The sequence below is a fragment of the Hetaerina americana genome, unplaced genomic scaffold, assembly GCF_022747635.1.
Source record: "Hetaerina americana unplaced genomic scaffold, ioHetAmer1.1.p SCAF_6, whole genome shotgun sequence".
NCBI lineage: Eukaryota > Metazoa > Arthropoda > Insecta > Odonata > Calopterygidae > Hetaerina > Hetaerina americana.
The window spans coordinates 52,046,789-52,072,930 of NW_027287205.1; the positions used below are offsets into that span (position 1 = coordinate 52,046,789).

The 26,142-nt window shown below is 37.5% G+C and overlaps 2 protein-coding genes across 8 annotated transcripts in view; one reads left to right on the plus strand and one right to left on the minus strand.

Moving 5' to 3' along the window:
- Positions 1 to 14,859, minus strand: part of Chsy (Chondroitin sulfate synthase) — a 186,563-nt gene extending 171,704 nt beyond the window's left edge. The window contains exon 1 of the mRNA XM_071594336.1: positions 14,109 to 14,859. Coding sequence (XP_071450437.1) covers positions 14,109 to 14,752 — 644 coding nt within the window. The 5' untranslated portion in view covers positions 14,753 to 14,859. The remainder of the gene's footprint in view (positions 1 to 14,108) is intronic.
- Positions 14,860 to 15,491: 632 nt separating this feature from the next.
- Hrb27C (Heterogeneous nuclear ribonucleoprotein at 27C) overlaps positions 15,492 to 26,142 on the plus strand; it is a 35,020-nt gene continuing 24,369 nt past the window's right edge. For 3 of the 7 annotated variants that reach the window (XM_071594345.1, XM_071594347.1, XM_071594351.1), the window contains exons 1-8: positions 15,492 to 15,658; positions 16,283 to 16,339; positions 16,819 to 16,859; positions 16,939 to 17,105; positions 17,201 to 17,387; positions 18,631 to 18,713; positions 22,693 to 22,812; positions 25,710 to 25,848. In XM_071594345.1, coding sequence (XP_071450446.1) covers positions 15,621 to 15,658; positions 16,283 to 16,339; positions 16,819 to 16,859; positions 16,939 to 17,105; positions 17,201 to 17,387; positions 18,631 to 18,713; positions 22,693 to 22,812; positions 25,710 to 25,848 — 832 coding nt within the window. In that variant the 5' untranslated portion in view covers positions 15,492 to 15,620. The remainder of the gene's footprint in view (positions 15,659 to 16,282; positions 16,340 to 16,818; positions 16,860 to 16,938; positions 17,106 to 17,200; positions 17,388 to 18,630; positions 18,714 to 22,692; positions 22,813 to 25,709; positions 25,849 to 26,142) is intronic. The other 4 variants (XM_071594348.1, XM_071594352.1, XM_071594349.1 and 1 more) reach the window with 3 other exon arrangements.

Genomic DNA, 26,142 nt, shown 5'->3' on the forward strand with positions numbered 1-26,142 from the left:
TATATACATATATATATATATATATATATATATATATATATATATATATACATATACATATATATATATCGCCAAGCAAAGGGTAGAGAGCAGGGTAAATAATTACTTATGGAATGATCAGTTAGGGTTTTGGAGGAGGAGAGGCACGTGCGATGCCATAGCAGATAGTATCACTAATCGAGAGTTATATAGTATACAATCAGGATGTATTTGACCTGTTATGTACATATCGAGAAGGCGTTTGATATAGTGAATTGGGAAAAACTAATAAGTATATTGCAGAATATAGGAATAGATTGGAGGGACAGGAGGCTAATCCGTAACCTGTACACGTCCCTGACTACTCAGGTACGAGTTGGGGACGGGGGGGTGAGATGGGCAGTGTTAGGAAGAGGTGTAAGGCAGGGTTGTCTATTATCACCGGTGCTGTTTAACGAATACGTGGAGGAAATGATTGGAGAGCCATGGGAGGAACTGGAGATAGGAATGAAAGTCAGCAGGGAATTCGTTAAATCAGTTAAGTTTGCTGATGACCAAGCTCTTACATTTTATTTGCGATGACTGGATCATTTCTCTTCAATCGATATTATGAAACTATATGTTACTCAAAGAATCGTTCAAGTATCTGGGATATTGCGAAAATCTAGTACGGCTCCTCAAAACATGACGCTGAAAGTACCTTCGTGAAGAAAATTAAAAGGCGGGACACATGCAGCAATTTAATAGGCACAAAGTGTTCAATGGAGGTTTAAAACTGGTTTTTCGACCCTTGCATTCTCATTCAACGCATTCTATAGTTTATGGGGGAAGGTTGATTCCGCTGTCGTGAATTTGTATGCTTCCGTCTTACTAGCGACATTAAACTCCTTCATGTCTTAAGCCGCACGTGTCTACTCTTGCGGAAGTGTTCTGTTCGCTGACAGCATCATCGGCATCACAAAGTGACGATGATGGTGATATTATTATGAAAGTGAAATGACCTTGGCTAAATGAATCGGGAACTGATAGGCCACATTACTGGCTCGGAATCATTGCAAGATACGGATAACAATATTACTTTAGGTGGCAATGGTGTAGAACAGTGTTTCTCATCCGACTCTCAATAACAGTAGTGATAAATGGTAATGGTTTTATGCCAAATATATAGTCACAAATGAGCAAACCAACCGTAGCGTTCATTCTGAAAGTCATTTCCGAGAGGTAAGGGAAGTGGTCATCTCAAACTGAACTCTATGGAGGTGAAATTTAGACACTCAATGTAGTAGGGCAATCTCTTGAACCTCGGCCCGTTTATCAAGGTTACAAGCCAGTTTACAGGTCGTCGTAATGTGCACATATGATGTCCGCTGGTGGCAAGCCACTCTGATTCTTGCTTGCATTACACATTTTGCGAATTTGAAATTTTTTTATTACATTTAAGACTTTTCAAATTACTTGTAAATCGACTTGAAACTTTGAGAAACGGGTAGTTCTGGCATTAAGGAAAAGCATTGCTTGCATTTTGGCGGTTCTAATGAAACGCGATTTGAACGCGGTCCTAGTGGGCATCCTGAAACTCAGTCCACTAGGTTACCAGACCACTGGGTAACATTCATGATTGGTAAAGCATTAGCCAAACAGTCGCACCAATTCTCCAGTCATAATTGTTCGTATTATACGATCAATTGTGTGGGTCCAAACTAACCCGTAAACGAGGTGAAGAAGAATTTTCGTCAAAAATATCCTCTGACGCTCTTGACACATTCTTAGCAGCTAAAACCCAAGCATTGACCATTTATGAACGGCTTATAGCTTTTCATGCGGTCATATATGAAATTACGAAGCAAAATAATCATTTCCTTCGGGAATTTTCCCAATGCTTGGAGCTTCCTACAAAAACTAAGCGAACATTTTAGTAGACTTATTACATCAACTTGCTGGGAATAGTTATAAATGGACAAGAATAATGAAATCGAATTATATTTTTTTGAATGAATTCTATTTCTTCGAACCATCTCGTGCAACTATGAATGAAAATTTGTGACTCACCTTTCCGTATTCTTATGGAAATCGTGAATTGGAAGTATGGTATAATCGTTAAATTCCTGTTCGTTGTTTGCTACTCGCGGAAGATTGCCAGCAGAGTGGTTTTTGACACGTTCAGAGGACGAAGACCTCCATGAACCACTTCGTGCGTGTTGTTTATTTTATTGTCCTTTTAGTCAGAGTAAGAAGTTTCACTGTCACGTTTTTGGACAAAGGATTTCAGCAACTGGTTTCGGCATCGAATGCCTTGGGAATGGTCCAGAGACACCTTTCAGTTTCAAAGAGAAAAATGACATGAAATGAATGAATGAAATTAATCAAAATCGCAACCGAAAAATTAATCTTTTATTCGTTTCATGTCGTTTCATTTCGCATTCCTGGTTAGAGAGGGAACCTAAATTCACGAATGACCGACGTAGCACCACGTCAATTCACAAATCACGAAGTGTTGTGTGTCCACAATGGCGAACGACGAAATTTTACGGGTCTAGATCACGAATATCGGCTTAAGAATACGGACATAGTCCTCCGTAGGTTCATTCGGTTTCCGTGTTCGGAATATCACTTTGGTCGCGGCTGGTAGATCCCAGGTTTTCCCTCAACTCGAGGGCTATAATAACCACGCCGTGATCGGGTTAAAAGACGTAAAATGGCTCTTCAAGGCGCACCATTGAAGCATGGCCGAGAATGAAAAATACCCGGAAAGAGGCGTGAAAGAGAATGGGGAGCCGGACATGAGGAGGAATTGAAAAGGGAAAAGGAAGCGTTTGTTTACACGTCCAATTAGCATACGAACGGAAATTTGACGTTTATAATTGGTTAGTTAATATTTTACACATTTTTACTCCATTCGTAAATGGTCCGAGGATGAATAATTCTAGTATCGGTTCCACAAAACGTTTCTCTCACTTTTCGCTTTTTGTAAAATCCTACTAATTTGATTGAAGTTCTATGAGTCGGGGTGAAAATGTTACCTCTTAACATTTCTCCTAAATTTTTCTACTGATATACCCTAGTTCGTGAATCCTAATTCGGATTCGAAGGACGGAAGTACTTCATGTTCTACGGTCTGTCTTCTCACAGATCTAGCCCCTTGTCATAAAATAATATTTAAATTATGTATTACACTAGCTTTATTCCGTACGATTCCTTTCCTCTAGACCTCTCCTTTCATCCACTTCACTGAAGGGCAACCATTCACTCTCCCACTATCCTTGGGTTGTACGGGCAATAGCGTACTGCATTAATGAATGTTAGACCGTACTCAAATGAAGAAAATGAAAGGTTTCGCTGAACTTTAGAACTTTCCCAGTGAAATTATGACATACACGTTTGGGGCGTGCGGCAGGAGGTGAAATGTCTTTAGTATTTATTTAGTTGAGTTAAATTTAAGAGTTCGAAAACTAAATAGCCAATAACAATAAGTTTTTCGTAATACTACCTTGATCAAAAAGTTCCCGGAATAACCACCGTGTGGCGCTCCCATCGTTCCGATTTGAGTTCTGTTTTTTTTTTGTTAAATTGGTACATCTGTTGTTGATATTCCCTTTAAATCTTAGTGTCATAACTTGACATTTGCAAAAGTTACGTAGCCAAGAGTACATCTATCTCTGTGTGTGTTGGCGATTTTTTACAATTGCAGAAATGGATTTAAATTTGCAACAACGAACTTGTATTAAATTTTGCGTAAAAAACGGATTTAGTGGCGCACGGACGTTGGAAATGTTGGAAAAGTGTTTCGGCAACGATTCTCTAAAAAAAACGGTCGTTTACCAGTGGCACGAGCGGTTCAGAAGTGGTCGTGAGTCAATCGAAGATGATGAACGCAGTGGCAGACCATCGACGTCGAAAGTCGGTGAAAAAATTGATAAAGTAAAAGAAATGTTGGTCAATAACCGCAAATTAACCATCAGAGAAATAGCGGAGGACTTGAACATTGCCTATGGATCCGCCCAAGACATTGTGGTTAATGATTTGGGTTTCCGTCGTGTAGCAGCAAAGTTGGTGCCAAAAGACCTCAATTTCATGCAAGAAAGAGACCGTGTTGACGTCGCAAAAGACATGATTTGCGAGGCTGAATCCGATCCCACATTCATCAAAAGGATCATTACTGGAGACGAGACGTGGGTTTATGAGTACGACACGCAATCCAGACATCAGGCAAGTGAATGGCGTTCACCAAATGAGCCGAGACCAAAAAAACCACGTCGTTTTCAGTCAAAAAAGAAGGCAATGCTGACGGTTTTCATGGATTACAACGGTGTAGTGCATCATGAGATTTTGCCAGAAGGCCAGACAGTAAACAAAGAGTATTATTTGGGCGTTATGAGACGTTTGCGTGAAGCAATTCGCCGAAAGAGACCAGAAATGTGGGCAGAAAACTCGTGGATTTTGCACCATGATAACGCACCGTCGCACAGTGCTATCATTATTCGTAATTTTTTGACGAAAAATGCAACAAATACCATCCAACAGCCACCGAATTCACCTGATTTGGCTCCCTGTGACTTCTTTCTGTTCAATCGAGTTAAAAAACCATTACGGGGAACGCGTTTTAGCAGCCGAGAGGAAGTAATGGAAAAATCGCAGGAAGCACTGATGGACATACCGAAAACCGACCGTAACTTTTGCAAATGTCAAGTTATGACACTAAGATTTAAAGGGAATATCAACAACAGATGTACCAATTTAACAAAAAAAACAGAACTCAAATCGGAACGATGGGAGCGCCACACGGTGGTTATTCCGGGAACTTTTTGATCAAGGTAGTATGTACTACTCTTGGGATGCGAAACATTTGTTCGCTTAAAATAGTTTGGTTAATTGGGCTGGTATTACAATCTATCAGTAATAGCATACGTGTTATGCCTGGATGTTCTAATCTACTGGTATTTTATGAACTTATCAGAATTCTCTCGTTATTAGGAATAAGCTCTAGTGATATTTAATATTAGGATGTTAGCTACTAGGGGAGGTGACTGACAACGAAGATTATTTGATTTCCAAATTGCAGGAGAGTCCTCATTCTTGTTGCTTCCAATATTATACTCACACTCGGTATTTTTTGGTAATACCATTTTACATATTCAGTCAGTCTCATCTGAAGTTAATAGCTTCTAAAATAGGTAGGAGCCAAATACTTGACCCATAATTATTGACCCCACCATAGTCACCTAAATAATGCAAAATGATACCCTTTCACTCTTTTTCCTGCATTTTCGCTTACTTTTTCCGTGCTCGCAAATGCCTTTTTATACTTTCACTCCATCACTTCACTTTCTTAAAATGTTCCCATTACTCTTATAATTAAGCCCAAATAATACTATGCAAGCGCACAAGCAGGCCCTGAATTCGGCGTTTCCACTATCAACACTCGAAGTTTAACAGTGCGCAATGGACGTCTCGAACGCCTGTGAAGGTGGTTTATATCGCTTGAACACAGGGATACTGTTTTTGCAAGCTTTCGCCTCGCCTCACTTGCTCGGTAAGGATGCGCCCTGCTGGTGATTGGTGATGACTTATGGTTACGTTTTTGCTTTCCAAAACCGTTTATCAAGCACTAAATGCTAAATAAACGATAATACTTTTTGGAGTATTTCGCTATCATTTACTATAAAATTTGAAATGCAAACACCACAGCGAATGTCTACCGCTCTCTCTCTTTAGAGTTGTCACGCCGTTTCTAATTTTGCTTTTTCTCTTTACATTTTCCTTCTTTACTGTTTACTTAAACAATGCCTTCAAACTAACCATTGCACTATCCATTGACACAGTGAGTAATCTTATTATAAATGAAGAATACAAGTTATTAGCGTCCACTATTGAAAGAGAATTTGATACATACGAATGTTTCATCATTGGGCTGGAATGAAGAGTCGGGCTTAATACAAATGCACGAAACGAAATTAAGATATTAGCCCTCAAGTCTCACGTGGTTACTCCCTCGCGTGCTAATATTGTTTTCAGAGTATTTTAGTCGTAATTAGTAGAAAATAGACTAAAACAACGGAAAACGAAGTTCCCGTTGCTACGTAGCAATGTACATCTATAAAATACCCCATAAGCCGTCACAAAGACGTGTGGCAGGGGGTGGGGGGTCACCAACCATTTTACATATAATCCTCATGATCCTCATATAATCCAAGACTTCCTCATACACCTGGCGCCCCGTAATCCACCAAAAACCGCGTGGAAAGGGGCGACCGAACACCAACCATGTAACGTGCTTTGCACGCGTTACGAGTATTACATGTTTAGCAGCTATTCCTATGCCTATATAAAAAGGACAAGAGAAAGCATTACAAGAGGGCAGGCACACATTCAATTCAGACACTTATTACCGTATAGTATATTTTACGCATTGCGGACGGACAATTCACAAATATAATAGACTTTATATGCATTCATCTCCTTTTATAGTTGTCGCGAATAGTGTGCAGGGAAATCTAATAATCTAAATCTATCAGTTCTACAGTCTAACACCCTAATTTTGGTGATAATTTTCAGCCCTGTCATTTTAATTAGGGTGCCAAATTATATATCCAGTGTCGGATGCAAAACTATACACTTTATATATTTGTAATGAGTTTAATCTAGCCCTGAGTCTTTGCATATCTAAAAGTTCCCACCCCAGTTTCTGTATTAAATGTGTGCCGTTTTCTGTCCTTTGGTACGAATTTTTCGCGAACCTAGCGGCTTTTCTCTGAACCCTATTCGATTCTGTAATTAATGTTTCTTATAAATGGGTCCCAAACGCTAGCTGCTTACTCGATGTGAGGCCTATGAAGTTTTTATGGCCAGATAAATAGCACGTTTCCTTCACTTTTTCGTCACTACACCTTCCGACTATACATACGTTTGACGAATGCCAGCTTTTTTAGCGCCTCTTTACAAATAGTGCGTATTTGTTTTCCCCAAGTAAGATCCGATGCAAAGTTGACCCCGAAGTATTTTACTTCACCCGCGACGCTCGTCTGAAGACCTATGAGTTTGTAAGTTGGCCAAGTTTGGTAGTGTTTTCGACTGTTTAATAAATGCATGACGGTACATTTTGTGGTTTTTAATTCCAGCCCCCATTCTTCACACCCTTTTTTCATTTTAATTCAGTTTTTAGTGATTCACGATCCGCGTCATTCGCTCTTTCCCCGTGGATTACAGGGTCGTCGGTTAGTAGTATTATGCTGATTTTTATGTCAAAGGTGATATCATTAATGTACATAAGAAATAGTAGTGATCCTATGACGCTACCCTGTCGGACATCGGATGTTAATTTCACATTTTTGAAATCTCATATAATGGAATAGAACATTTGCTGAAATATATTAAGCCTAATAAATCCTCCGGGCCCGATGAAATACTGCTCGTATTTTTAAGGATTTAGGATCAGAAATTGTGCCGTATCGGGAAATAATATTTAGGAAGTCGCTGGTAGATCACAAGGTTCCCAGAGGTTGGAAAATGGCTAACGTAACACCAATATTTAAAAACGGAGACAAAGAGGAACCGAGCAATTACAGGCCTATTTCCCTCGCATCCATTTCGGGCGAATTTATGGAACATATAGTTGCTAGTTCGATCGCGAGACACCTCGATAATCCGGAATTAATAATGAAAAATCAGCATGGTTTCCGAAAAGGTAGATCCGGTGAGACACAAATTGCGCTTTTTGTTCATGATATTCTTACTTCTGGAAAGAGCAATGTTCCAGTGGACGCGATTTAGTAGATTTCAAGAAAGCCTTCGACAAAGTACCTCATAGTAAACTCCTTACAAAGCTAAAAGCATACGGCATGGATAAAAATATCTAAAAGAATACTAAATATGGCATAGATAAAAATATCTAAAAAAGAGTACTGGGTAAATGTGATGAAAAGGTTAAAGAGAAATGTTATCTGTCGTTGGTTTGGCCTCATTTAGAATGTGGTGCAAGTACACATATGGGATCCTCACGAAGTCGGATTAATTGCCGAATTGGGCCGCGTGCAGCGTAAAGGAGTTAGATTTAAAACATTGTTATGATAAACAAATATTTGATGCAGCTAGGCTGGGAATCACTCACGGAGCGAAGGTTAAATGACAGATTGAAGCTCTTGCATAAATTGGAAGGGAGTCTCTTTAACAGTGTTGTTGAATATGTATTATATCTCCTATCGTACTACGATAGGAGATATCATGTCAATAAAATTAATTAGATCAAGTGTGTAACAGATAGATTAAAGGTGCCATTTTTTCCACGAACCGTAAGGGATCATAATAGCATTATCCGATCGCGGTAGGGTCATGTTCGGGTAAAAATTAATCTGGTCTGTATTCACCCTCTGCCACGCACCCTGGCGGTGGCTTGAGACATCTATCTCTACTCTTTGTTTGCGGTCTGTATGGAAGTTCCGAATCCAGTTTATTACTTTTTCGTTTATTCCGTACCATTGCAACTTGTGATTCAATTCAACGTGTGGGACTTTATCAAAGGGCTTACTGAAATCAAAGTTTATCGCATCCACTCATTTGTTTCCTTCCCCACATTATAGAACGTCGTGGATGACTGCGTTTCACATGATTTGTCCTTCCTGTTGGATAATAGGTCGTGAGTGTCGAGAAATGTAATGACGTTACTAACAATAATATGTTCCAAGACTTTACCGGAGAAGGAGGTTAACGATATTGGACGGTATTTTCCGGGGTATTTTTTATTTCCGCTTTAAAAAATAGGTGTGATATTGGCTATTTTCCAGTCCAGAGGAACAATACCTTCTGAAATCACTTTGTTCAATATGCATGAAAAAGAAGGCGCCATTTCGGGCGCGAGTTCTTTCAGTACCCTTGCGTAAATATCGTCTTGTCCGGGCGATTAATTACTTTTAATGCGCAGGAATTTTTCCGTGATTCCTTTGTGCGTACCTCTAATGTTATCCATATTTGCGATTGGTGTGACGTGAGCATAATCTTCTGTCATTAGTGTACACGCTTTGAAAGAAATTATGTAAAAGATACGCTTTTTTGGTGCTGTCTGTATGTGTATTGCCATTGCTACCTTTGGGGGACTCTATGGTTGGACGTTTTCCCTGAAATACTCTAACGTACGACCAGAATACCTTGGGGTAATTCTCCAAGTAATCGCAAAGAATCTTTCTTTTAAAATTTACTAAGGCGCTTTGCATTACTTTCTATGTTTCCTTACGATGCGTTAAGTATTTTTTTGGTGCACCTTCAGAAGTCGTCCCTTGGCCTTTTTCCAAAGTTTTTGATGCTTCGAGTGCAATTTCCTTTGTTGCTTTAAAACCTTTCTAACCTTACTGCTGTACTATTGCGGTTCGATACTATCATTTTTCTTTTTGGTAGGGATATACTTCTTTATACAGCGTCTCATTAATTCCAAGAAATGCTTCAATGTAGCCTCAATCCCAGTGTTGCTCGTTTTTTAAATGTGTAATTGTAGGCTTTTTCTAAGGTACGTAGCAAAACCCTTGAAGTTATCCTTCTCGAACAGGTATACCTTTCGTCTGGGTTGAACGACTTCATTTACCGAAACAGCGAATTCTATTAAAATTGCTTTGTGGTCCCTTATCCCTCCGTTACATATGAATGTGTGACAATTTCGGGATTAGGGGCCACTACTATTCTCGCTTTACATAGATGACATTTCTTCATCTCTTCAACACTCCAAATATGATCTGTATACAGACGACCTCCAGATATACCCAAGTACCACAATCAATTACCTTCCTCTCGCTATGCAACCAAATAAATCTGACCTCAACAACATATCAAGATGGAGCACGCAAAACTTCGTTGGCCTTAATTCACATAAAACGCAAGTTATAGTGATTGGATATCCTAAACTTGCAAAAATCTATCGCCGTATTTCAACCACTCAACTTATATCTTCAAGGTACACAAATTCTATTTGAGAATGTTGTTACAAATCTAGGTGTCCTGATAGATGGAACTTTCTCATGGTCTTCACATGTTTTTAAAACTTTCAGAACTATCAATCAATCCCTCCACTCCATTAGGAAATATCAATACGTTATGCCCATCACATTAAATAAGCAAATAGTTTCTTCTCTAATTATTACCTACTTTGATCATTGTGACATAGCGTATCGAGACCTTTCAAACGAGCTGTCGGTAAAACACTAAAGGGCATTTAACACTTGCGTACGCTTTATTTACAATTTGAAAATTGCAGATCACATAACAGAATATTATAAGAAACTAAACTGGCTGTTTCTGGAATCTCATAGGAAACTCCACATGCTATCCTTACTCTACAAAATACCAAATCTTAAAATCCTTCAGTATTTTGCTAATGACTTCAATAGGCTTGATAGAATACATTTAAAAAGTACAAGAGGTAATCATAAACTTGTTATCCTTTATCACAGAATACAACCTGACATTTGCACTCACAGTATGTCGTCAGTGAATGAGCCATCATCCGTTGTGCGAATGAATGCACCTTCTCTCCCATCCTTTAAGTGCGCACTTCATAAATCACTAATTTCACAGCGAACCAATCAGTAAAAATCCAGCTGTGAACAGACTTCGAGATCCTTCCTTTTTCTTTCGCGGAAACATCATAATTTGTATTGATGTTTGTAAATATAACCAGGAATACTGTATTACAAGTATTGTTTGCATGTATTGGCATGTGTATGTATAATATTTGTATGTACTGTATGTGCGTATGTTGTATATATTGTGTTATAGTTATTAAAATAACTAGGAAGCAAAACTATGTGTTGTGCTGATGTATCTTAGTTCTAAGACATTATATGTATTAATTAAATTGCTATGTATGCATAATTTGTGAATTTCGTCTGTTAGTTTAATATAGTAAATGTGTGACGAGGGGTTAGATGGCAGAAGATACTACATAGTCTCAATCTCTCCTCAAAATAAAGACGATTTTCAATCTATCTGTGCATACAAATTAGATTCGCTCATTAAAAGCTACACTGGGGGCCGAGGTCTTTGAACTTCCGCTATTATTTGAGTGGCTCATTCAAACGTTCCATCAGTCTTGCGATATACATGAGAAAATGAAGTTGCTTCAGATTGGGATCTTTATTCGCTTTTTGTCAGAGGCAGCGCAAAACTTAGCGAAACCCACACACGTTTTATCGTTGACCCCTAGCTAAAGTAGCCATGGCGTTGGTATTCACTTATTTTGGTCTTACGTATGTGAGTTCCTTCCACTGATTTTCTTCAAGAATATTTCACACAACTTGAATGAATCAGAAATGAAGAAATGGTAAGAACAAATTTTGAAAAAAAGTGAAGTGTCATTTCGTCAAGACTCCCTTAAGGGTCTAGAGATGAGCCAAAATTGATAGAACATTGTTCACGTTGTTAGAACAGCATGTACTCAAGTTTCTCCTCATCGAATACTTAGAGTTAACTATAATTATTTTAACCTAGACGATTAGAAATCATAACCATGGTAAATTGGTATTTTTTTGTCGACTGGCGTTTCTTCACTCAACATACGTTCATTAGTAATCTTTTAAGGAAAATGTAGATTTAAGCCCATTTTCCTTTCGGTTAATCTCACCGTAGTCACAAATATGACAATATGGGCAAAAATGTTCTAACTTACATACATTCTCAACTTGTGACGCAATAATAAACACACTAGTAGTGATAGAGAAAGTTGATATTTTAAGGTTTCCCAAAAGCTATGATTAAAAAATGTATAACATCAGCAAATAATAATAATTCTGATGACAACACATTCTTAATCGGGGAACAAAGCCTACGATATTTCGGTTAATAAGAGATTTACTTACAAAAGAACCTCTTTCAGATAGAGCGTGGGTTTTCCAGACATTTCTTGAACCTGATCTACACGTGGTTTGAGAAAATGTTACTCCATCCCAGATAGAGAAGAGTGTGTGGTAGGTCGGAAATTTATGGTGTGGAATGTTTGTACACAATTTTTAATGGGAAAACCGAGAAATTACGTGCGATCTGGTCATTTAGATGGTAATTTACATTCTCAAAAAATACAGTGGGTCGCTTGCAGTAGATTCGGTCAGCCATGCTGGTAATAGTATAATCAATTCAATTACATTCAAACCTTCAAGTGAAAATTTTTTTTCTCTTTTTTGGTTGATTACAACTGGAAGATGACGTGGCGCGTCACATGTACCTATGTATTGTCACCGCTGTCATATTCGACATTGATTTTTGCTTCTTCATTATTACGAATTATTGAGCCTCACTTTCACTGCTCGATTCAGTAATGTCTGTTATTTTTCAAGGAAGCCCACAAAACCACATCAATATTTTCATTAAAATAACGCTATTCTATACCACACTCATGATACCATCGGGAGCCCTTCGGAGAAGTACCCTACCGCCTCAATTGCGAACTCTAAACGAGACGTTTGGCTGACCTATATAATGTGTTGTATTAATTAATTGACGACGGTAAAAAACTTACGAATAGTTAGTTCCGTTCAGAGCGCAGCGGCAATAAACCCGCGAGCAAGGTAATTTAAAAGTTGAGTAAAGTTGTGGTAAAATATTACCATAAACTACCCCCAAGGAAATATTCGCCAAGATGAAGACATATTCAGCCATACTGTCATACCCAACCATAACTGTCAACCGGATGGTTGACTGTAGGGCAAAAAATTCCTATCTCAACTCAAACCTGCTAAAAGCGATCGCGGAAGTGCGGAATATAAATCGCTTTCTTATGACGCCGATAATTTTCCAAAAAAACTAGAAACAATTTTATGATTAGAACTGTAGCTTGTTGAAGATGATCAGGGTCGCGACACCAAGGAATGGCGTGTAACTTTCCGGTATGTAGGCCACTGGTAGGTACCTATAATATGGGTCTAATCATTGCGTCACTCAGTCGACTAATCAGTCGGAGGTGTCAAATGAATCAAATTTTAACTAGTTAAACTTTTAATTTATACCTAGGTGCTTTTGTTTAAAGTGTATATTTTTATCGATACAGTAATTTGCTCAGTTTTCGATTGAAGTTGAGTCAAGAATTGTTTACGCAATATGAAGGGGTTGTGAAAATAATATCGCGATAGTTTTTGTTCACTCATGTACCGCGACTGGGAATAAAATCATTTTTCCCATTATTTCCAGTCATTACGAAATCCCACCTTTCGAGGTATTCAAAACGGTAACATTAGGGTTACTTAACCTTGAAAGTCCACGGTCGTCGGTCAGCGCGAATGACTGCTAACGAAATAACAGCAGTCATCCGCAAATCACGAAATATGTGAAAAATTAAAAAATACATACATTTTAAATTTCTCAACGATTCCGAGACCACATGGTAGTCGCAATAGGATTATCTAACCGTTTCCAGCTGAAAAGGGTCCTATGCCCTCGGACTCGAAATTGCATATACATGCAATTTTTCTATATACTATAGTATATATTATCGGCCGATGCAACGTTTTTGAAGAGGGGCCTGTAATAGAGTATGTCGGGTTGTTTTGTTGTAAGGAAAAAAATATTTATTTGGTAGTTGTGTCCATCCAAAACCTACCTTAACCGGTAGATTACGTCATCAATTAAATGATATATTTCTAAAGATTCATTGAGTTCCGACGAAATTTTTGAGCGCCAATATTTACAAATACACCAAAAGAAATAAAAAATTCCTCCGCCCCTTAAATCTGAAACCTGTTGCTCTTCTCGGTATTTTGTGTTAGATCTTCAGCTTTGGGGGTGTTTTCTCTTCCGGAGAGGACCCTCAGATTTTTACCATTGGCCAACAATGCTACAGCAAATGTGCTGACGTACTATGAATTCCTTAAACCAGGTCAAAATAGACCGATTTTAATGTTGGCGGAAGAGATAACATCTCCGTGAAGTGATTCAATTTTGCGAGGTATTTCACCGACTTAAGTTTAAGACCCTAGCATGCGTGTTAATGCTTTGCAAAAGTCCATCATGGATCATCAAGTCCACCTTAGATCATACAGGCGGTAATGGTTATGACCTTCCAACTTGAAATTCTCCTAGGTTATGTAAATGTATAACTAATCCTCTAATTTGGTAAGAAAAAAAAACATTAATGTAAAAAAAAAGGAAAATGTATGACAAACCATTCGAAATGCTGTCCGTAGTGCTTCCACATGTATTCCAGCATAAGAAATGACTTCTTCTGGGGAGGATAACGATCGTCGACTCCTTTAAGTCGGACGATTGGTATTTGGGCAGACGTTGTGGAGTCTGCCGAGGAGAAAAAGGCAATTTTGCCGGGTAGTTCCTTTCCCCAAGTCTCGTAAACAGCAAGCGCCCTTGTATCCAAGTACTTCTGAGCAGTCATCACACCCACAAATATCAACGAACGGTTATTTCCCACACTTTCCGGCTCCACATCTGCCAAACCAATAATGCTTAGAGGATCTTCCTCATCCGCAAGAGAAGGCGTTTCACAAAGTCCAACACCCGCCTTCTGATGACCACTTGCTTTTAACACCATGGCACGAAGTCCGGAAGCCATAATCAGACCTAACACAAGACCAATCGCGGTACCGAGGCATCCCAACCAAAGACCCCGAGGAGGGTTAACTTGTCTCCGGCGCATCTTCGGCGCTCGACCAAGCCTTAGCGGAATGCTTGTGAGGTCGGTGGAATGGTTGCACAAGTGAACATTGAGGAATCCGTTGACCTGGGGTGCTCCTCGGTTGCCGAGGCGCAGCGAGGAGAACGGATCGTCCTCCAGCTCCTCTCCTTCCCCGACCATCGCATGAGATCGCGAGACGCAACTGTGGGGTTCTCTCTGGAGCTGAGAGACCTAGTGAGACGAGGCGAAGGGTGGGGTCGGAGTCCTCAACACCTGCTATGACTCCTCCTCAGCCTTCCGACCTTAAGTAATGTTACTTTCATTAGAATCACTAATAAACCTTTTATTAACAATATAGCAATGTTAATGGATTGCATTCCCAATCGCTTCGCCGTTAGCAGTGAGTGGGCGGGAAAAATAATTAAAATTAATTTTTTTGGTGGAGACATTTAATTTTTGTTTATTTCCTGGGCCCCCTCGTTGTAAAGCAATTGTGTTAAATTATATTTTAGCAGAAGCAATTGTTTTTCAACCATCAGTTTACCCTACATGTTGATCACTTAAAAAGTTTGATTCAGTCAAAATGATTTAAAATAATACAATTCATTATTCGAAATGCTTAAGATATATTAAAAGCATCATTTATGTGACGTAAACTTTTAATTCATGATCCGCTTTCACCGCCATTACTTCCGTTTGTAATCGATAGTCTCCTTGAGGTATATTTCTAAAATTACGGTCAAGTTAGCTACTTTTTCATAGCAAAAACATTCTTATTATATATTTGTTAAATATTGTTGCATTAAGATAATTTTAAAACTATTTATATAATATTTTTAAGTGTAGAAAGCTATAAAGAACACAAACATTGCTTAATATTGATAAAAGGTTCGTGAATGATTTTCGTAGTGTTAGATCGAAGTAGCGTTGGTTCTTCTTGTTGGGACGCCATTTTAGCACAAGCTTCGCCGGTTTTTCTGGTGCTTAGAGTTAATGGTTAACTCTAACGTAAATCATCTCTCAAGACTGTAAAATAATCTTATACACGATGAGAGTTAAAAATGAAAATGACGGAGAAGAAAAGGGGTAAGAAAAATTTCATTTTTAACGATTTTTAGTTTAGTTGAAGTGACGCCCATTGCATTGCTCCACGTATGACCCTTTATAGGTAAACACGGAAACAACTAATTTGCATGTAGTTAAGTACGACCTTATTAAATATTTACGTTGTGAACGAATGTTTTTTCATAATTGACTGTACTAGTGATGCTTTTGTAATACTGCCGGCATGCCTCTGTACTTCGTTGAACTTTTGTCCCCGTCGTCATAGCCTTAAACTTAGTCATTTACAATAACCAAGAGAGTTTGTTGGCTTGTTAAATATTGAGAACATTGTTTTGAATATCCCCGTAATCATTTAATGTAGAAAGTTGTTGGATCTATTTTATCTCCGCTGGCGATGTTGCTCAGATGGCATATGGGCTAAGCAAATTAGTAAGTTAATTTCGTTCCAACGGAACGATATGTTTTGCATTTCATGTTGGCAAGTAATTTTGTGTTTATTATATAATCTAATGATTGGTCGATTTTGCACTGAGTAATGTAACATCAGACGGTGCCAAAAGTGAGTGAAATGCCTCCTTGTAGTAGGACTGTAGTAACCACCTTCCCCATGCGTGTATTGTAATGTCTTATTCTTCTTTTGTTTAGGATGGTCGGAAGTGACGACAACTCATCTGGAAGGCAAAGCTCATCAAATTCAAACGAGTTAGTACTTGATTTGCTCCTCAGTGTCTCTGAAAGCCAGTTGATTTTGTAGAGCTAATTTATAAGAAACCTTAACATCGCACAATTTTTCGGTTAGAAAAATTGAAGCAATGATTTGAGGCCTCATAATTGTAACATTTCAAAGGGATCAATTTTTTCTGCGTACATTTGTTGTATGTTTGATACCTTATGCCATTTTAAACTAGCCTGGCCCCTGCATGATGTGTGTAATTATTTTTTCATTCATTAATTTAAGTGAGATTCATTTAAAATGTGATAAAGTTTATTGTGAATTTTTTCACTCACTTTATGGCATTGTGTTTTGCTGCATTTATTAATAAACTGTGAATTTAATAATACTAATTTTTAATATTGGCTCTATATTTTCACTCAATATTTGTATGAAGTAATTGGTCCCTCGGTATTAGAAATGGTAATTACACTTGATCAGTGGTAATTTTGCTCTTAATTGTTTACAGAAAATTGTTTGTTGGAGGTCTCAGTTGGGAAACAAACCAAGGTGAGTAATGGTAATAAAACTGGCTGTTAGGTTATCAGAGTAGTGCAGTTAAAAATCAATGTTTTTTATTCCCTAACAGATACGCTACAAAGGTATTTCAGTAGATATGGAGAAGTTATTGATTGTGTAGTAATGAAAAATAGTGAAACTGGACGGTCAAGAGGATTCGGTTTTGTTACATTTTCTGACCCAGCTAACGTAGCTATAGTTTTACAAAATGGGCCACATCAATTGGATGGAAGAACAGTGAGTTGGCGATTTTAATTTTCATGTAATTTCAACCGTGATTCAACATTTTACTGCTATTGAATTGTATTAACTAATTATTTATTTTGGAACAGATCGACCCTAAACCTTGCAATCCCAGAAGTATGCAAAGGCCGAAGCGGAACGTCAATTGGCCAAAAGTATTCCTTGGGGGCCTGCCTTCAAATGTCACGGAGACTGACTTAAGGAGCTTCTTCCAGCGGTATGGAAAGGTGATGGAGGTTGTAATCATGTACGACCAAGAGAAGAAGAAATCAAGAGGTTGGTGACAGTCTTGATTTGCAGAATGTGAATAATGTTTCATTTGTCAATGAACTCCAAGTATACTATTGTAATTAATACTTATATTCACTGGGTTTAAAGGAGGATCTAATGCATGTAGAAGTTAGCAAGATCACATAGTTTCACTACTATAGTTTTCCTCGAGGAATTCATTTTAATGTTAATGGTAATTTTGAGGGGCGTGTCATTTAAGAAACACTAGATCTATTTACTGGAAGCAATTGTCACTAAACTACCTTTATGCTGCATGTTAAGCATAGATAATATCTATGTCATAATGTACAATAGTACTTTCTAACTTGTTAAAGTAAACATTGCCTCTGTCTTTGTCTTGATGGATAGTTGAAAAGAAATTGGACAATCTTTGATGATATATTTGTATGCTATTTATATGTCTTAAGTGTTTGTTTTGTCTTTTTATTAGGTACCTCACAGTTATTACCCATAATAAGTTTCATGCTTTGGGACATTCACTGCTGCCAAATTGTGATTTGTTAAATTCATTTCTACACTGATTTTCAATCTTGAAATTGATGTCCATTGACTTGTTTATCAAAATTTAGCATACATTTCTTGATCAATTTAGTTGTAATTAATTATTTACTAGCTTTACTGCCTTAGTGTAAGCTGTAATATAGAGGGTTACAAACTCAAAATTATAATTCTTGTGTTGCTGTAGTTTGAGTTAGAAATATTGACTAGAGCCATTACTGGCCCTAGCTCCCTTGGAACACTAATAAGTTTTATAATTTCACCATGCCTCCTTAATATAAACTAGTTAATGGAGTTAATAGTTTTATACAAATAAAAGTGTGCAGAAGTGATTTTCTGCCTACTATTATAATAAAAGCCCCTCAAAAAATGTTAGCTTAGACTTAAAATTCATTAATATTGTTAGTCTAATGGCTTAGTTACTTTGTCGAAGTTATTATATAAAGACACCTTAACTATTAAAATCAATCTTGGTATAAATTAAAGTTTACCTCATCTGTATATCCGTGGTTAATATAATACAGAACAGTTTTTAAGTTTTATGATAAGATGGTGTTTTATTTTATTTGGATGAGTGTCCCATGGAGTTAACGGCCAGCTGCTGAAAATATTGTATTAAATCCTTTTGTTAAATTATTTATTAATTAATATAATTATTTATGGGCAGCAGTGTAAACCCATGTTATGAAACCTAAGTTAAGAAGTTCTTTATTGATTGCTGTACAAATAGGATTTGGATTTTTATCCTTCGAGACGGATGAGTCTGTGGAGAGGTGTGTAGCGGAGCATTTCATCCAACTAAATGGGAAACAGGTATATTTTGGTGCCGTCACATTTCCATTATTTAGCTTAAGTCAAAGTTAGGGCACCATTGAGGAAAGGTTCATACACACTTTAATTCAGATGTTAAAGTCCAGAGCAGGTCTTACTTGCGTTGAACTTTTACTTCCATTGTAATTAATTCATAAATAGAAATCATCTTTGCTAGGTGTTTGTATTCTTAATATACAATTGAAAATAAAATAATTCATGGGGAGATTCTTATACAGGGTGGCACACACAAGTAGCTCATAGTTTGGATATTAATGATATGGTGTTTTTCAATAGTATTTGAAATATTTTATGGCACATTGAGGTCAAATCAAGAAATAGTGTGGGTTTAAACTGATTCGTTAACTGCCCTAATTAGGATGCTGCTGGTGTGCTTGTTGTGGAATAGAATTAACATGATAAACAATTATATTTCTATTTAACATTTTGTTAATAAATTAATTGCAATGTCATTTGGTGTTTAAATTTGCCACAGCAGCATTCCTACCACCTCATGATATTCATCTTTGGAGGTGTAGAATGCTACACACTTCTAGTGTGGTATCTGTATGGTATCTGTATCTCTCAATTTGCCTTAAAATTGAAAATGATTCAGTTGATTTCCTCTTACATGTTCATTAATGTTAGTAGTTAAAGTAAATGCTTTTTTATCAATTAAAAGTAAAGGAAGTGTGTTGCATGTGATTCCTCCCTGAATTGAATTTTCTAATTTATAAAGTTCATATATAGCGTTAATGAGTCATTATTTAACGTGAGAGTTTCCTTTATTCTTGAATTGGCCCTTTAAGTTCTTTACAGACATTTTAATAGTCAAAATAGGAATGCATGCATTAAATTTATGACATTGAAGGGAACTATTGATTGGGAATCCAGTATTTTAATTTTATCGCTATTGGGAAGGATATGTAATTTGACTGTTCAACAGATGAATTAGAATCCTGGTATTTTGATGTTATCTTCATACACATGGGCATTTGTGAGGATTTTGACTATTGAAAAAGATGACTTAGTAGTATGTGTCAAGGGTTGAAAATTCCATTGCAGATGGCTTTGGGTAAAGTAGTATGTGAAGAGGGTACTTAAAAATATAAGGGTTACAATTAAAATGTAGTGTCTTGTTAATTTTGTGAATGAACAATAACTTCTTGGTAATGAGAAGCCTTTCATCTCAGCCTTATCTTGGTTGGAAACAAAATAGGATATTTTTGAGCAATATAATTACTCTATATTCCCAAGGAAGAAGATCCTAAGGCCAATAAAAATAATTACGAAGAACTCCTATACCGGTATTTCGGTCACACAGGTGACCATCAACGGGGAGAAAATCAAATAGGGCACTTGAACTAAGAAGAGGAATGTGCACAGGCATCATCCAAAGTCAAGTGGGGTGAGGTATATATACCTGGAGAGGCAAGGGGGGAGGGGTTAAGTGATGGTCCGTAGGTGGGGGGAGTTTGTTGAGGTCACATGGGAAGGAGTGGGGGAAGAGTGGTGGCTATTAGGAGGGGGCTAACAAAAAACCAATTCCATAAAATTCACCTTTGAAGTCGAACAACATAACTCACTGCCTTTCTTGGACATACTAGTAATTAAAAACCATGAGGGCTTAGAGTTTGACATTTTTAGAAAACAGACCCACACCAACAACTACATCAAAGCAGATTCACACCACCCCTTTCAACAAAAAATGGCAGCTTTTAATTTTCTCATACACAGACTACTGACGACACCACTCAACAAACAACGCTATTTCAAAGAGTTGGAAAACATCAAACAAATAGCCATTAACAACGGATACACACCCCAAATTATAGACAAATTAGTTAGAAACAAAAAAAGAAAACTTGCCAATAAACATACTACACTTCTACCACAACGGAAAGACAACAATAATAAATTTATCGCATTACCTTTCTTCCCCACATTAACCCGAGGCCTTGATAAGGTCTTTAAACAAATTGGTACCAATGTCACTTACGCGAACCGTAACACTCTTCTTACGTGTTTAGGGAACCCGAAAGACATAACACCACAGTTAGACAAATCAGGTATTTACGAAATTACTTGCTCACACTGCCAACTCTCCTACATTGGACAGACCAAACGTAATCCCAAAATCAGATTCAAGGAACACATAGGACACTTTAAGAACGGACGTTTCGATAGATCAGCGGTCGCCAAACACATTTTTGAAACGGAACACTCTATCACTCCCAACGACTTAACATTATTAAAACCGATACAACACTATAAACTCGATGCCTGTGAGAGCTTACACATACACTTAAACAAGAATAAACTTATGAACAATGAACCAGGCATCATCAACAGTTCACTTTTTAATTTTGTTAGTCATTTCAGAAACAGACAGCCCCCTCCTAATAGCCACCACTCTTCCCCCACTCCTTCCCATGTGACCTCAACAAACTCCCCCCACCTACGGACCATCACTTAACCCCTCCCCCCTTGCCCCTCCAGGTATATATACCTCACCCCACTTGACTTTGGATGGTGCCTGTGCACATTCCTCTTCTTAGTTCAAGTGCCCTATTTGATTTTCTCCCCGTTGATGGTCACCTGTGTGACCGAAATACCGGTATAGGAGTTCTTCGTAATTATTTTTATTGGCCTTAGGATCTTCTTCCTTGAGATTATTTCTTTAACAGCCAATAGCTCCACATCTTCCACTCTATATTCCGATTGGAAAATGAGATTCCTAGATTTATATTTCATTAATCAAGGTAATATCTGCAGGATTTTTATAGATTGGAGTAGTAGAATCAAAAGTGAGCATTTAATTGTGAACTCTTCAGTTTATCATACATCATTAAGAGTTATTTTAATGAGCTGTTTAATGTGTGCTCATGGTGCTTTGAATAATTGTAAACATTTTCCAATGTTATTGTCTTATCCTTGTTAACATTAGCAATCTTTATATTTTATGGGAAATTGGTTGCATGCTTGAAGTATCACATAGTTGTTTTGTGCCTTTTCAAAAATGTATCATTCATGGTTGTCAGGTGGTAGGGATAATTATAGGGTTAGGGTGGACTATTTAAGGATCACTTGCAGGTTGTGGCAAAGTGAGAAGAGAATTTAATTGCACTGAAGAAAGGATTTAAAGGCTGTGGATTCACCCAGCAGAAATTCAATCAATGATGAGATGCTCTGCCTGAGTTAACTTAGTTTTCAATGTAAATTTAATTGGGACTTGGGAGAGAGACACTTTTTCTTTTCCCATCCATAATTAACAGGAAGAAGTGAGTTCATTCATTGGTAGAAAATCTTGAATTCCAATGGGTTAATCCTTATAGACCTGCCATGATTTTCTCAGTGCAAGTTTCCATCTACATTTTGTATAGATATGGGTATTTAAGACTAGCAGCGGGCAATGTCAGATTAATTACACAACAGCCAATGGTTGCTGTTTAGGTGTTAATAATGCCAATTTTGAGATAAAGTATCTCACATCAATGTGTGATGTATATGAATGAGGATAATACAGTGGTTAAAATTAATGATGTATGATAATTGTTGTTATATCATGAATTTAGGACCTGATTCTACTACTCTTTTGACCCTAAGGGATGCCTTATAGTGTGCCACCATGTGATAAGGTCCGATCAAAATAGTTTTGCATAGTTGATACAATAATAGGTTTAGTTTCACTGTTAGCTATATGTTATCATTTTTAAATGAAGTTAATTGTATTTGATACTAATCATAGTTATTAAGACAAGAGACTTAGAATGGCTTTCAACTGCCAGAAAGTTGAAATTACTTTGCTTAATGAATGGTGCTTGACTAAGCTCACTGCAACCCAGTGAAACTTTAAATTAGAGCAAGCTGCATTGTTGTTCAGCCTTTTTTTCATACTTAATTTGAATGTAGGACATTTTGTGTATGCCAGGACTATGGGAAGCAAGAAAATTCTAAGGCATATTTGTTTTGTTTACTTAAGGTTGAGATCAAGAAGGCTGAACCACGCGATCTGAAGCTCTTGGATGGTTCTCAGAATCAATGGGGCCCTCCTCCTGGTGGCCCACCGCTTGGGATGGGTGGGGTAAGTCGCAAGCCAAAGGTAAACATAGTTGCATTTAATACTTCCCCGTTGAAGATGCCTCTGCTAGCACGCCCAAATCTGACTAACACCGCCTAGGTCACACTGATGTACAGGTCTATGGCATTTTGTTTATTTATTTTTAAATTTGATAATCTTGGGCTTTTTATGGTATTTTGAGGGTTTAAAACCACAGTTTTAAATTAAATGGGAACTAATATCAATTGAATGGCAAGAGTGGAGGAGCTTTCATAGTAAATGATCATAGTGCATTGTCAAAATATGGCTGACATTTGTGTAGTATTCTGATAGTGTTGGTAGTTCTTGAACACTAATGATTAACGTATGGCACATTCTAGATCATACATTTATGACTACAAATGAAGGAAAAATAACCGCAGTGCAATTTGAATAAGCCACAATGAATGAGACTAATGCTTTTGTATGTATAAATATGACAGTTTCGTTAATGGCTCAAAGAAGAGATTTTGTTTTTGCAGTTTTGTGTGCTTACCAGAAAAGCTTGATTATTTTGTGATGTTATTGTTGTAGTAACAAGTTCTATGCCCTTGTTCTTAAATAATAGATACCAGAATTCCGAAGTTACAGAATATTGAAGTCAATCCATAACCATTAAGACTTAAATAGTTTCTGTATGTAGTATTGTGAAATATTGACCGGTGGGTACTTTGTTAATGTCACTTTTCCTTCATTTTTTAGTATGGACTACTCAAAAAGGGATGTTGTGGTGAGATGTACTATGCAGATGTATTCATTCCCATTGATTAATTAATTAAATTAGGCCCTTTGCAAGAGAAGTTTTTCGGATTTCTGAGGTTAACGCTATTAGTTTCTTTAGTCTTTGTAATTTGTAGTCATTGTTGCAGTGATAATGACCTTATACCTCAAGATGGATGAAAGAGTAGATAGATGGGCTTGCTTTACAAATGATCAGACTTCCAAAGTTTTTGGATATGACTTAGTCAATGCTGTTAGATGTATCAAATTTTTTAATTTTGTGATATGGGGAATAAATAAGAGGGTCATCCGGAAAGTAGTACCCGTTCGTGCAGCATGAAGTGCTGACGACGCGAGTAGCCGCTGGACGAGGTCAGATAGCTTCAGTGGCTTGTCTGCCTTCTCTGAGCCAAGTTGCGTGACGCTAGCATTGCCTGTGTTGTTTCTGTGATTGTTTACAATGTTTAAAAAAATTGAGAACGCCGCCAGTTGTGAAGTGAGGGCAGTGATTAAATTCCTCAATGCAAGAAACGTTCGCCCATGTGATATTCATCGCCAATTAAAGGAGGTGTATGGAGACAATGTAATGGACGAGTCGTCTGTTCGGCGGTGGTGTCGCAACTTCAACATGGGGAGGGGGAACACACACGACGATGAGCGTTCGGGGAGACCGTCTGTCATTACAGACCAACTGGTGAGCTCAGTTGACGAATTCGTGAGGAACGATCGGCGCGTCACAATTGATGACATCTGTGAGCATTTTCCCAATGTTTCTCGAACAATTGTTCATGAAATTGTTAAACACCATCTGCATTATGCAAAAATTTGTGCAAGATGGGTCCCTCGCGTATCTCAATGAGCTGGCGGCGAAGGACTATGCAGCAGGAATACAGAAACTTGTCACACGTTATGACAAATGCCTTAATTTGCTTGGAGATTATGTTGAGAAGTAGTTTAAAGTATCCTCTTTCAAATAAAATTTTTTATGTTTGTTAATATTTACTTTTGCGTCTTTATTTCACGAACGGGTACTACTTTCCGGATGACCCTCGTACAAATTATATAATGAACGAATAGTGATTGCTAATGTTCATAAATGTAGTATATAATGCAGAAATAACGGTTAACTCTGGCATCTTAATTATTACCATTGTTTTAATAGATATGGACACTTTGATGTACCCAAAACCTTTTCGTACAGTCACTGTAATGAGTGGTGGTATAAGACAGAGTGGAATTACAAGGATAATAAAACTCTTCGGTTGCAACCTAAGTTGTAGTAATTACTCAAGACATTTTGAAACTAGAAGATGTGAATTTTTTCTGATCATAGAAATTCATTAAATTTATAATGATTTCACAGTCCTAAACTCATTTGCCTAGGCCAGGATTTGAACCCTGATATTTTTTTAGTGACCTATTTAAATCCAATTCAGCTATTATGATGTCCTCATATGCCCACATGTTAATTTCTTTGGAAGACCCAAGTTTTGATTAATCATCATGAATGCAATGTCATGTTGTAGTCATACTTGGGTGCGATTCGCTATGGACTACCAGATTGGAGCCAACATAAACAAAGTCAAGGTTTTGGCTATTGAAAAATTTGAAAGGAACAATGAATTGCTGCACCAGAAACCTAGCAGATCACACCCACTGTTGTGCACACAATGTTAGAAATTTATTGTGCATTTGTTAAGACCAGAATTTGAGCTTGACTTCTTCATTTTTTCACTGTTTGAGCCACTGAGGCATATTGGTATGTGGTGAACATCAATGTAAATTGCAATTTTGATGATACCTCTGTAGCTTAACTTGGTAAAAGCCCAGGGATCCAGGCTTGAATTTAGACATGCTGCTCAAGCTGAAGATGTAAATGTTTTTGAAATTTCATTGCAATCAATGATGTTTGTCTACTTAGTGTGTTCAGATGATTTTCTGGAATTATTTTCATGTTAATTTCATCAGTTAAGCTATGTGGTTAGCATCAATTGTTAGATTTTTGTCATTTATAACTGGGCATGTTGGAGTAGCCGTGGTGGAGTGGACGTGGTATACGTGGGCTAGGCAGCATTAGAAAATTTGTGTGAAAATATTTATTTAAAATTACTCATTCATTTCCACATAAGGAATAATCGTGTAGAAAAATATGTGCTGAAAGTATTCTTTGGTATTCCTAGGGAATGGGGCCAATGGGTGCACCTAACGGACAAATGGGTGGCCCAATGGGTGGTCCAATGGGTCCTATGGGCCCTCCTGGAGGAATGATGCAGGGTTATCAAGGCTGGGGCACTCCTCCTCAGCAGCAAGGATATGGTGGTGAGTTAGCAAAACTGTCAATTCCAAAGCAAACGTTTGTCTATTATTGACCTGATATGTATATTTTTTATTATTAATTGCTGTATGGAAAATATTGTTTCCTTTGATAGTAGTTGTTGACACTTAATCAAATATTGGAGTCCTAATCGCTTGCTTTCAATTTCACTATGTATTCATTGGTATTCTAATGCTAAAGTTAAGTTTTGGGTTGACTCCACAGCTGCATATTCTAACAAATACATCCTGACATTTAACACTATATACAATAAACCTTTCTTCAATTCTGCATACTTT